Source organism: Mus pahari, chromosome 9 (genome assembly GCF_900095145.1).
Source record: "Mus pahari chromosome 9, PAHARI_EIJ_v1.1, whole genome shotgun sequence".
NCBI classification, from domain to species: domain Eukaryota; kingdom Metazoa; phylum Chordata; class Mammalia; order Rodentia; family Muridae; genus Mus; species Mus pahari.
In genome coordinates, this window is record NC_034598.1 from 39360161 (window position 1) to 39373354 (window position 13194).

At 38.3% G+C, this 13194-nt stretch overlaps 1 protein-coding gene across 3 annotated transcripts in view; it reads left to right on the forward strand.

Moving 5' to 3' along the window:
• Pcdh15 (protocadherin related 15) overlaps nucleotides 1–13194 on the forward strand; it is a 1443732-nt gene that overhangs the window by 1414078 nt on the left and 16460 nt on the right. For all 3 annotated transcript variants that reach the window (XM_021204350.1, XM_021204353.1, XM_021204349.1), the window contains 4 exons: nucleotides 5327–5503; nucleotides 8891–9109; nucleotides 10726–10734; nucleotides 11285–11440. In XM_021204350.1, coding sequence (XP_021060009.1) covers nucleotides 5327–5503; nucleotides 8891–9109; nucleotides 10726–10734; nucleotides 11285–11440 — 561 coding nt within the window. The remainder of the gene's footprint in view (nucleotides 1–5326; nucleotides 5504–8890; nucleotides 9110–10725; nucleotides 10735–11284; nucleotides 11441–13194) is intronic.

Here is a 13194-nt window from a genome sequence, read left to right on the forward strand (position 1 = left end):
TCCTCTCCCTCTCCCTCTCCCTCCCCCTTCCCATCCCCCATTTCTATTTCTGTCTGTCTGTCCTGAGACAGTTCTCATCTAGACCTTGAGCCTTTGATCCACCTGCCTCTACCTACCAAATCCTAGCATTGCAAGCATGTGTGGTCAGGCCTGGCTTGCATGGATTGTGTATTGAAGATTTGTTTTGTTTGATGAAATAGAGTTGGTGTTCTAACATAGACTTAAACTGTGAATGTAAACAGAGAGGGACACATAGGAAGACACACCCAGAGTATGGCTGTGAGTTTCTCCAAGAAGACTCACACTGTGGGTATAACCGTTAAGGAGCCTGGAAGAATCACTATGCATTACTAGAGATATTGGGAACCCCTTTTATGGTTCTTAGTCCTGTTAATAAAAAAAAATTAAAAATGGACCCCAAAGGTAGCTCAAGAACATTTTCATTGAGTTTCAAAAGAAAAAGAAAAAATACAGAATGGGCAAGCTGTAAATCTTAGCAAGTTCCTGGAGGAGAAATGTGGAACAGAAAAGGGCAAATGCCTTGTGGTTTTGGAGTTAAGCCTGTGTGGAGGCCAGCCACATGCTCAATAAAGAGCAACATGGGGGAGGACAGCTTCAGAGAAAAAGGGAAGCTCAAATCATTAAGGAAAGCACACCCTTAGAAAAGAAAATGAAAAGTCACTATTGTCTGAGTAAGGCAGAAATGCAGGCAGACTTACAAAGCCCTCTCAGCTGTGTTGGAGAATGGGAATTCTGTGAAAGAGCTTTATGTTATCTCATTAAAATGCTAATTATTCCTCCTATCTCTTTAGCATAGCTGTGGGTGTACCCACCTTTCTGAGGGTGATCCCTTAATCAGGTTGTTGACCTGTCTAACTGAAATGTTAGGTCTCCACCAAGACTCTCCATTCTCTGAACTTCTGGAAGTTTGGGGTCTCCAGTCAAGACAGAACCAAGGACATTTTCAGCTTATGGTCAAGGACATGAACTGAGGTCCCCATGCTTAAACTGTCCTCTCCTGTTCTTATTATCCTCCTCTCTTTAGAGGTGCCATTCAGGAAATCAGGACACTGACCAAAGCTGACTTCATACTGTTGGGGTGCCCCTCTAGTGAGTCTATCTAGGGGACCTCAAAAGTGCTGTAGGGAGGAAAGGAATTCTTGACTAACACCTATACTAGAAATGTGAGGGAAAAGTAAAGACAAGAGTTATTAGCATAACAAGCCCTCGGCAGGAAACCAGGATAAGCCAAAGATGTAGGATGTATGTGTTAACAGTCCAAATCAAAGTCCATTAGAGTCTCTTGAAAAGCTCACAAAGCATCCCCCCCCCTCTGTTTTCCTTTAGAGTCTAAGCCTGAACTGGAGAGTGTTGAACCAAGGATCTGTTTTAGAGACTTTGGTAGCTGTTGGAATGGCTAGAATCACACTGTGAGTTCCCTCCAGATAGCTTCCAGAGAGGAGAAGAAAGAATAAATTTAATCATTGTTTGATTTTTTTTTTTTTTTTAAGTTAAAAGAACCGTGGATCTATCTCTTTGGGTAGCAAGTAGGCACTGCAGTGTTGAATTGAGTCAATGTTATGGGCTCTTTCTCATATGTGGGACTCTTTTAATCAACATCACTAGTGGGTTTAAGTCTAATATTTAGGGACCATAATCCCTCAGACTGTTATGAAAATATACCATTTACTTTAATCTTTGGTTATATTTTCTTTCTGGGTATATAGGGTCAAGAAATTGGAGAAAAACCATCTTTTTTTTTGTTTCTGCTAAAGTCAGTTGAATGTCTAGTCCTCAAGGGTGAGCAGGCTTAGAAGGAGCTTCTAGCTCACTTAGTTAGCCATTTAATGGTTATTCCATCTGAGTAAGAATAAGTTAAAGGCCATGTGTGGATATAGCTTCACTTACAAGCACTGAGGAAAATGTCCTATGCTGTACACACTGGTTAGAGTCTACCCACTGAGGTCTCCATGGATTCCTTACACAAGAGCACAGGTGGCTCCCAAGAATTACAGGACAATTTTAAGAGACACCACCCTAGTACCCTGGGATCTAGTTAACCTTGGAGGGCAAGGGCAAAATATTTACCTGTTAATCCCTGTTGTCATACTAGATAGACCTCCATCTGTGGTCAGCACACATCCAGAAGGAGATCAGTTACACTAATCCTGGTATTTTTTAAAAAATTAGTTTATTAGATATTTTCTTCATTTATATTTCAAATGCTATCCCAAAAGTCCCCTATACCCTCCCCCGCCCTGCTCCCCTACCCACCCACTCCCACTTCTTGGACCTGGCATTACCCTGTACTGGGACATATAAAGTTTGCAAGACCAAGGGGCCTCTCTTCCCAAAGATGGCCAACTAGGCCATCTTCTGCAACATATGCAGCTAGAGACACAAGCTCTGGGGGTATTGATTAGTTCATATTGTTGTTCCACCTATAGGGTTGCAGACACCTTCAGCTCCGTGGATTTTTCTAGCTCTTCCATGGGGGGCCCTGTGTTCCATCCTATAGATGACTGTGAGCATCCACTTCTGTATTTGCCAGCCACTGGCATAGCCTCACAGGGGACAGCTATATCAGGGTCCTTTCATCAAAATCTTGCTGGTATATGCAATAGTATCTGCGTTTGGTGGCTGATTATGGGATGGATCCCCAGGTGGGACAGTCTCTGGATGGTCCATCCTTTCATCTTAGCTCCAAACTTTGCCCCTCAACTCCTTCCATGGGTATTTTATTCCCTATTTTAGGGAGGAATGAAGTATCCACGTGTTGGTCTTCCTTTTTCTTGATTTTCTTGTGTTTTGTAAATTGTATCTTGGGTATTTTAGATTTCTGGGCTAATATCCACTTATCAGTGAGTGCATATCTAGTGAATTCTTTTGTGATTGGGTTACCTCACTAAGGATGATATACTCCAGATACATCCATTTGCCTAAGAATTTCATAAATTCATTGTTTTTAAAAGCTGAGTAGTACTCCACTGTGTAAATGTACCACATTTACTGTATCCATTCCTCTGTTGAGGGACATCTGGGTTCTTTCTGGCTTCTGGCTATTATAAATAGGGCTGCTATGAACATAGTGGAGCATGTGTCCTTATTACCAGTTAGAATATCTTCTGTGTATGTGCCCAGGAGAGGTATTGCTGGATCTGCCAGTAGTACTATGTCCAATTTTGTGAGGAACCGCTAGACTGATTTCCAAAGTGGTTGTAAAAGCTTGCAATCCCACCACCAATGGAGGAGTGTTCCTCTTTATCCACATCCTCGTCAGCATCTGCTGTCCCCTGAATTTTTGATCTTAGCCATTGTGACTGGTGTGAGGTGGAATCTCAGGGTTGTTTTGATTTGCATTTTCCTGATGATTAAGGATGTTGAACATTTTTTTCAAGTGCTTCTCAGCCCTTCAGTATTCCTCAGTTGAGAATTCTTTGTTTAGCTCTGTACCCCATTTTTAAATGGGGTTATTTGAATTTCTGGAGTTCAGCTTCTTGAGCTCTTTGCATATATTGGATATTAGTCCCCTATCAGATTTAGGATTGGTAAAAATTCTTTCCCAATCTGTTGGTGGCCTTTTTGTCTTATTGACAGTATCTTTTGCCTTACAGAAGCTTTGCAATTTTATGAGGTCCCACTTGTCGATTCTTGATCTTACAGCACAGGCCATTGCTGTTCTGTTTAGGAATTTATTTTTAAACATTGGGTAATATTTAGATGAAGCTTATACAAAACTCCTAAACATTGGAGATGAACTTTTGATTAGAAACACATTATTTTCTTTTAATCTTGTCTTCATAGATATCACTATGAGCAGAGCAATAATTTAAGGGAATTTCACTAATTTAAGTAGGTTGAACTTTGATCTTAGAAGTTTTAGTATCATGTATTATATGATCCCTAAACTTTATCTTGGATATGCCTATAAACCTGACTCCTAACTTTGTGCCTGGTAGAGATCACACCTTTGGCTCTGTCTGTGTTCTTGTTGCTTCTATTTATCTGCTGTTTGCACTCACTCAAAATCAAAAGCAAGGCTACTGCAGACCATTCTCTAGACTCTACAAAGAGTGAAAAGGTATTGTATTGCCTTGTATTTTCTCTGGGTGTTTCCTGGAAACTTACAATGCCTCATAGTATGATAATATGCACAGAGATAATATTATGTCACATTATGTTTTATATATGTGTGTGTGTATGTGTGTGTGTGTGTATGTGTGTGTGTGTGTGTGTGTGTACATACATACACTGGATTCAAATTTCTTTTACTAGGATGCTAACTTTGTTAATCTCCCTATGTCTCACTATAACATAAAAGAACATAAAATGAAAGGGAGCCAGTGAGTAGGAAAGAAAATATGTTGAAAAGATGTAAGAATGATGGTATTTTGGGTTAAGAAGGATTTCTGCATGAAAAGACTGTTCTATGGATTGAGCTTTAAGGCAGCCTGTGCTACACAGTGAGACATTATCTCAAAAGGAGTTGCCATATATGGTTATTGTTAATACATTTCCATTTAAATACAAGTCTTTGATATACACCCTAATGTGTTCTACAAGTGTTTAATGATATAATGTTTTAATAATAAAGTTATTAAAGAAATTTCTATTTATAGGAATATAGAAAACAAATAACAAATGTTAATAATAGGTATTCCCAATTAAAAGCAAGTTCTAGAACTAGAGAAAAGTTATACTCTAAAGAAATGATCTAATGACTAACATTATTTCTATTTTTTCTTCTAATTATTTCTTTTTCCATATAATAATAATAATAACATTTCTTTAAATTCCTTCTATTTTTTGTAGCTATCCTCTGAGATTTTCATGAAATATTTAATCTTGTAAACTCACAAAATTTGTCTATATTCTTCCACTGTGACCATGTTCTGAGTATCCTTATAACCCTTGAGAAATGGGTGTCCTATTCTTCCACTGTGTTGGGAGTGCCAGACACTGCTGTAGAGGTGTCATTTGTGGTACCATGGGTGGAGAGTCCCAGTGTCCTGTGTGATTCCTAAAGCAGAAGCTGTTTCATTTCTGTAGATGACATTTTCCACGAGCCAGGTAAATACTCAAATGATGTCATAAACTCAGGACTTGAGACTTAAAATAGCACCTGATTGATAATAACCTCTTTCACATACTCAGCTTCTAGAATCATTGAGAATTGAACCTCGAAAACCCATATAGGCATTTTCCAGTAAACATTAGCGAAAACCAGCTGTCATTTACTAAATGTCATTTCAGGTAGAGGATTGCTTTTTTTATCCCCTCACTAAGTCCATCAGAATGTCGTATTTATGCGTTATTTTATATTTAGGATTTTGGATCGCTATGTGCAGGAGCAAATCCCAGGTGCCAAGGTTGTGGTGGAGTCCATAGGCGCCCGTCGCCATGGAGACGCCTACTCCCTAGAAGACTATAGCAAGTGCGACCTGACTGTCTATGCCATCGACCCGCAGACCAACAGAGCCATCGACAGAAATGAGCTTTTTAAGTAAGTGGTTTTTATTGCACTTCATCTCCATGTAGGAACAGTAGCACCTATGGGTGACTCTTATTTACGGATAACTGAAATCCTGCATGGGCTGGACTGGGGTCAGGAGCTTCGGGGCAACAGAACTCTGCTGAAGTCAGGACCAAAACTGCACTTTGAGACCTCTGCAAAGGAACTCCACACTCCTGATGCAAGAGGCTGTCGAAAAGGAAATAGACTCCTGGTGAGGTGATTGCCTCAAGGACTTCAGCAGGTTTGAAGGTTAGGAAGAAAATGAGCTTTCTTCCTTACAACTCTATGGTAAGAGAAAAAAAAAAAAAAAAAATCTCATGTCCTGAATCAGAAGAGCTCAGTAAAGGAGAAATCACTGTCATGTAGCTCTACATTCTATATTATAGCAGAATCCAAAGGAAAAAAGAGAAAGGGATGTGGGGATGAGAAGGAAAAGGAGGAGGAAGAGGAGGAGGGAAAAGAGGAGGATGGGAAAGGGCAGAGGGGAGGGGACTGGGAGGAAGGGGACAAGAGAGAAGAGTACAGAAGAAGGAAAAAAGAAACAAAACCAGAAAAGAAAGGCTGAAATCTTAAATAGAATGTTATTACATAGATTCCATTGACTGTTGTTCTAATTCCCCTAATTCCTCATCTAGTTTTTTTGCTGGACTCTAGTGACATCTAGTGTCCTGGAGATCGTTGGGAAGAAGTTTTACTTAAACTTCATTTTAATTTAAAATGTACATCTATATATACTCATATGTAAACACAGTTCATATGAGACTTTAAAAGCGGGTTCATACATTTGTTTCTGACAATTGTTAATAAAACTTTCCCTAGATTTTTTTAATCTACCAGCCTCCTTTATGTTCCATACAATTTTGTTTTAATTTTGGTAATAGATCACAAGATTTTAGAAAAAAAAAAAAAAGAATGTGTCTGCATTTTAAGGATGCTAACTGGTGGTAAAGACAAAAATGTTTGGGATGTAATTTAACAGCATTCATGAAAATTTAGGATAAAATATCTAGAAGAGCAAACCACAAAAGAACATAGAAAATGAAAATAATTTTTTGAAGAGATAAAACTGGGCATTTAGAATTTTCTTGAACTATCTGAGAAAATGGTAGACTTTTGAAGCCTATAAATTTTTCATAAGTACTTTATGACTTATTTGCAAACACACATGCTCACACTCCAATACCAAAAACGTAGGTATTAGCATCAAGACTAAAGGAATGGAAACTTAGCTTTACCAAAATACACCAAGGTCTTATAATTGTTGCTTAATGCTCAGCATGGACAATAAGATTATACTCTCAATTTTTATTATTGGAAATCTAAACATCTCCTCTGGCTCGCTCTCTCGCTCTCTCGCTCTCTCTCTCTCTCGCTCTCTCTCTCTCTATCTCTCTCTCTCTCTCTCTCTCTCTCTCTCTCTCTCTCTCTCTGTGTGTGTGTGTGTGTATTCTTTAATTCAAAGATAGAAAACAGAACTAGTAGTAATTTAGCAGATTTATTACCAGATCCCTGGACATGATGCCTGTCTCTGAGTTTGAACCTCATATATAATATATGTGTATACATACATATATATGTATAATATTATAAGAATTATACTATATATTATACATGTTACATATCTTAATATATACTTTAAAATATATCTTAAAATATATATATATATATATATTGTGTGTGTGTGTGATTCAGAGAGGAGAGACAGACACAAGCATTTTAATTACCTTATATTGTCACATGGAAATTTTAGTTAGGAAAACAGGTAGATTCTATTGGCTGATGGGGCCATTGGGATTCTTACATGGAAGGGCTATCGACTGCCTGGTGGAAATCAGAACTGGGGCTAGTGATTCTCTGTCTCCTCCTCCCCAGCTCAGCGATTGCTGCATGTACCACCATGCTCAGCTTGTATTTTCCTTTGCTTAATTAATACATAAAAACATACACTCACGTTCTTCTCCTGTATCCTGTCATGATGATAAGCCTGTCTATCTACTCAAACCTTCCTGTTTGTTTACTATGAGGGTGTTCACATCCTTTCTTCTTACTTCTTAGAGTAAGCAGTGTATAATTATTATCTGTAGTTTCTGTCAGTAACTGTAACAAAAGCAACTTGAGACTAAACTTAACTTGGAGAAATACCAGATTATGGTCCCCTGTGGTAGAGTAGTCATGGAGGCTGGGTGTAGACAGAACTTATCAAGGGTATCCACGGTTGAAAGAAAGCAACCAACACAAGGGTGCTCAGCTCACATCCTCCTTTTATATGTGATCCAGGATCGCAGGTCCAAAGAATGGCACCACCCAACATGGGTAGGTCTTCCTTCTCAATGTAATCTGTAGTCATTGTAGATTAATCCTGTTCAAATTGCCCAGCAGTGGCAGCACACATTCCTTGCTACTCACCCCAAATGTTCTGGGTTCCCAAATGAAAGATTCACATGCACCCTTCTATTTTAATATCTTAAACAGCTCAATGGCTGAGCCACTCGCAACACGTGGCCAACACCCCCCCTCTGATATCCCTGAGTTATTACTTAGTAAAATCTATATTCTATCGTTCTTGTCCTAGACCCAGTTGGGAGGGGAGAGGGTACCTGGGTCTGCTCTTCCCCAGCTCTTACATGATTGCTATGGTTGCTCTTCTGTAGCTCTCAGTCCTAGCAGCTATTCCTTTCCCAGCATGGCAGCTCTAAATCCCTCTTCCTCTAGGTCCCCTTGCAGGTCAAACTTAAAGTCCCACCTCTGTCTTCCTCCCCAGCCATTAACTGCCAGCAGTTTTATTTAGCAATCAAAACCAACTAGGGGCAGGGACCCTCAGAGTCTTGGGAACCCAATTAACATAATACAAGTGTTAAACCAAAAACACAACAGTTTATAGCCATTCCCAGAGACTAACTCTAACCTAAACAACAATGCTTGCTTCCCAGGTCTCAAGTTAATAATTAATACTAATCATCACACACACTTTGCCTTTTAAATCCAGACTCTTTTTTTTTTCTTTTTTTTTTTTTCCTTTTTTTTTATTAGATATTTTCTTTATTTACATTTCAAATGCTATCCCGAAAGTTCCCTATACCCTCCCCCGGCCCTGCTCCCCTACCCACCCACTCCCACTTCTTGGTCCTGGCCTTCCCCTGTGCTGTGTCACATAAAGTTTGCAAGACCAAGGGGCCTCTCTTCCCAATGATAAATCCAGACTCTTAAAAGATGTCCTTTTTTATTATTTTATTTATTTACATTCCAGCCATTGCCTTCCAGTCTTCCCTCCCATAATTCCTCATCCCATTCCCCCTCCCCCTTATGTATTTTAATTTCAAATCAACTTTCTCTCTTCGAACGTAATTAGTTTTTCAATCTGTGACACAACAAAAGGTTCCTGGACGGCAAACTGCTCGATATCAATAAAGACTTCCAGCCGTATTACGGGGAAGGAGGACGCATTCTGGAGATTCGGACTCCTGAGGCAGTGACGAGCATCAAGAAGCGAGGAGAAAGTTTGGGGTACACAGAAGGGGCCTTGCTGGCCTTGGCCTTCATCATCATCCTCTGCTGCATCCCAGCCATCTTGGTCGTCTTAGTGAGCTACCGACAGTGAGTATGCAGTTGCTGGGCAGATATTCTCCGGGAGGTATTCGGGATGCTACCTGGTAAAGTAGCTTCCATGTTTGCACACTGTTGATGGTGTAACTACTCTGTCGTTGTGTTTTCTTTCCTACTTGTGCCAAAACTACTTAACATCTGGGAAGTGGTCAAGGAATTTAAATGTTTTAATACCTGCAATTTGAAGTAAGCAGGGCATACATCCTGCCTGATATAAGGTATGAGATATTAGTAATGTGTCCCTATTGGTAGTCATTTTTTTAAAGAAAAAATGAAGAGTTTATGAAAATGGGTGCCACAAAAAGTGAATAATGGACAATTAGAATAACTCTCATAAACGCTTGATGTAACAAATAGTAAGAAATAATGGTAGAAATGCTATTCATTATTTAAAATACCTACAGGGGAAAGTTTTAAGATGTTCCTTGTGTATTCTGAAAACTGAAACCTTTCTGTCCTAATTTGCTTTCTTTTGCTGAGATAAAACACTGACCAAAAACAGCTTGAGAAAAAACGAGATTATTTGGCTTACAAGTTATAATCTATAACCAAGGGAAGCCAGGACTGAAGTTCAAGACAAGAACCTAGAGGCAGGAACTGAAACAGACAGCAGAGGAGGTCTGCATACTTGCTTTCATCCAGGCTCATGTTCCCCTGTCTTTCTCGACACAGTCAAGCATACATTCTCAGGAATGTCACTGGCCACTGTGAGCCAGGCTCTCCCACATCAATCCTTAATGGAGAAAATCTCCACTAGATTTATCTGACGGAGGAGTCTTCCCAGCTGAGGTGCCTTCTTCTCAGAGGATGCTAGCTTGTGAGAAGTGGGTGGAAACTCTAACCAGACCACCCACAGTTCGGTCTGAAAGCATCAGTTCTCCAATGAGACTCTGTCTTCCCATGGGTGTCAAACTGACAATCAAAACCCCGCCATCAGCTTAACCTTCTTTTCAGTCTCTAAGCAATTGTCTCTCGAATTGAGTCCAGTGAGTTAATTCTGCCCTGAAACATTCAAGGTAAAAGTGGTAAAATGGATACTTTCCTCACAAAGGTCCTGTGGAGCTGCAAACATAACATTTGATAGTTGAGACAGGGTTTCTCTGTTTCTTTAGCAAATCAATTATTGCAGTTAACCTGACGTTCCTAATTTCCACATTTATTCTGTGGTGCTCTTTCTCCTTATTCATTGGACTGTTCCTCAAAGGCGTGTATCATCAGATCCCTATACCAGTAAAATCAATGATTTCTCCAAGTAAAGAAACAAGTCCTTACAAACATCAGGCCATCCTCAAGTTTCCATAGTCTTATTAGAATTGAAACTCACAGTTCCATGATTTACTACAGTTTCTCTTTCTCCCTTTGGTTAAGTTATTTATTTCTTTGTGATAAATGTTTTAGTAATTTGTAAGTCTGCACCAGTAATATCGAGGGGCTACACATTCACTCACTGTGTTGAAGTCCTTCCTTCTCCTCCTGAATCATTAACTGTCATTAAGAGCTTATTCAGTAAGCTGCCTATAATTCATAGCAGATCACTTTATAAAGCCATTGGTACAATATTTCTAATGTCACTTTCTCCTCTTCTTGCACACTGCTTTCCAAAACAGGTTTAAAGTGTAAGTATAATTACAAATATTTTGTACATGAATATATGTGATAGAAAATGAGAAATTACAGATTACAATCAAGTTGTAATAACATACTGAACTGTGTTATTATTTTCTTAGCAATTATTTGGGCTTATTTTGAGCTGTGTATGTGCATATGTGTATGTGTATGTTTAAGCTGATTTCAGACAACTTGTTACAACACTAACCTGAAAGGTAAAATATATTCTAATTATTTCTAAAGTTTGATGACTTAATTTTTAAAAAGAATTACTGTCTGTGACATTTAAAACCACAGATCACCTCTAACACTAGTATCCTGGCCATTAGTAAAAATGAGATTAATTTGAAAATACTTCTGTGAATTCTGCTGTTTCTTCAGGGGACAAATATTTACATATGGAACACAAGAACGCTTCTGTTATATTGATTTATTAGTTCAAATATTTGTGTATAATTTAAGTGGATCCCCTGATAACAGAACCTCGTTATTAAGACAATAGCCTATTGATTGTGGTTTCCAAACTGAGTCTTACAAGACAACCTTACTCTACTCAAGACGCCAGGCAGAGTGCACGAAGACCGCAAGAATTCAGTCTGCCATGCCTGCAGCCAAGCCTGCAGCTCCTGTACCAGCTGCTCCTGCGCCGCCGCCACCACCTCCGCCACCACCACCAGGAGCACATCTCTATGAAGAACTGGGAGAGAGCGCAATGTGAGTAACAAAGGAGGACAACTGTGTGGGCACAGTGGATTCTGGGAGTGAAGCTAGTTCCAAGCTCCCACAGAAACACAGCTGTCAGCCCGTTACAGCCCATCATCTTCTTACTAAGTCTAAAAGAGCTGGGAACTCAAGCTGACAAACTGTAGTGAAAAAGAAAAAGAAAACAAATCAAAACAAAAGGAAAATTTACAGAAAAAATATATATAAACCATATCCATGTTAGACTCAGCTTCAGATATTATATATTTAATCTCCCAATCTTAATGATATTTGGACAATTTCCTGAACAAAATTATAGATTTTCAAAAAAGCAGTCAAGTAGGAGATTGTAATAAATCTGAATGGTAAGACTGTAATTCTTGATTTGAGATTTAAAAAAAAATTCCAATTTATCAATCAAAATCAAATTCTGTGTTTTAAAATCAGATGTTAACATATTATGATAGAATATTATATGAAGGAAAAAATAAAATATGAACTACTCAGTGACACAGTCTGCACACTGTACTACTTGGAGGCAGCTGTGGTCAACATCTCTACACTGTGAAATTTCTAAGCAATTTTAAGCCATACCTTTTTGACAGAGCTTGTTAGTGTATTTCTGAGACTTCACAACTGTTTCTGTCAAAAGATAAAACCCACATAGCCCGATTTTATTAAATTTGTGTTTATTATAAAACTTCAAGGGCAACTACATTAGGGCATGATAAGAAATTTTGAAGTGAGCTAATCTCAGGAAACTGTGTTGTTAGTGACTAAAAGCATGTAGCTGTTATGTTTCCAGGATTTACTCATGGGAGTAGAGCACATCTCAAAAATCATGAAAATTGCTTCTATTAGAAAAAAAGAATTTAGACAGATGCATGAATAGTGTATTCAGTATTTATATTATTATATATGAAGCTGTAAAATTATATGGGTGCTCTTTTAGTGTTATACAAATTATGTAATCTTTAACATAACATACAGTAATATATATGTGTGTGTGTGTGTATATCCTATGTAAGTTGTGGTTAAAGCAGAGTTTAAAGCACAGCATTCTGTTTACATATAGAATTCTTCCTTAAATCTGTGTTTTCACTTCTCAGTCTTCAAAGGATGCTCTCATTGAATTACTGGTGAAGTAGGAATTGAGCCAATATGATTTGCTCTTCCAATTATATTGAGCAGTACATCCTAACAATGACATTCAGATTAAAAAACGAAAGCATGTGTGTGAAGTTAGCAGTATTCACATATGAGAACAATGACTGAAATACATAGATGCTTTTACAAAGCAAATTTATGGACCAGCATCTGAAAATCTGCAGTCAGTAGTGGTGGGTAAGGGTAAATTGCAACTAGTGGTCCTTAAGGGCTATTAGCCCTTGGAAACCTGTAGTAGATTTTTCAATCATGTATCACAACATTTTAAATCTGAACCTTACCTCATGTTTACAAATGCTTCATTTTTCTATTGAAAATGTTTTATAAGGGTTCTCTAGTAAGCTGCAAAATCAACTACCTCCAAATGAATTATTCCCAATGATGTTTTTAAATAGAAAAAAACAAATCCTCACAAAGCAATTAATAACTTCATGTAGATTTAACACTCTATAATACTTACCTAGTATCTAATATATTTACTTTCTTGCCGAAATCTAGAATCATCTCTCTAATATAGTGCACATAGACCAGTTTTTAAAGTTAAGACTTGTTCATTATTCCTGGCCTTATTTAAAATTTCTCTTTCATGGTTAAGATAA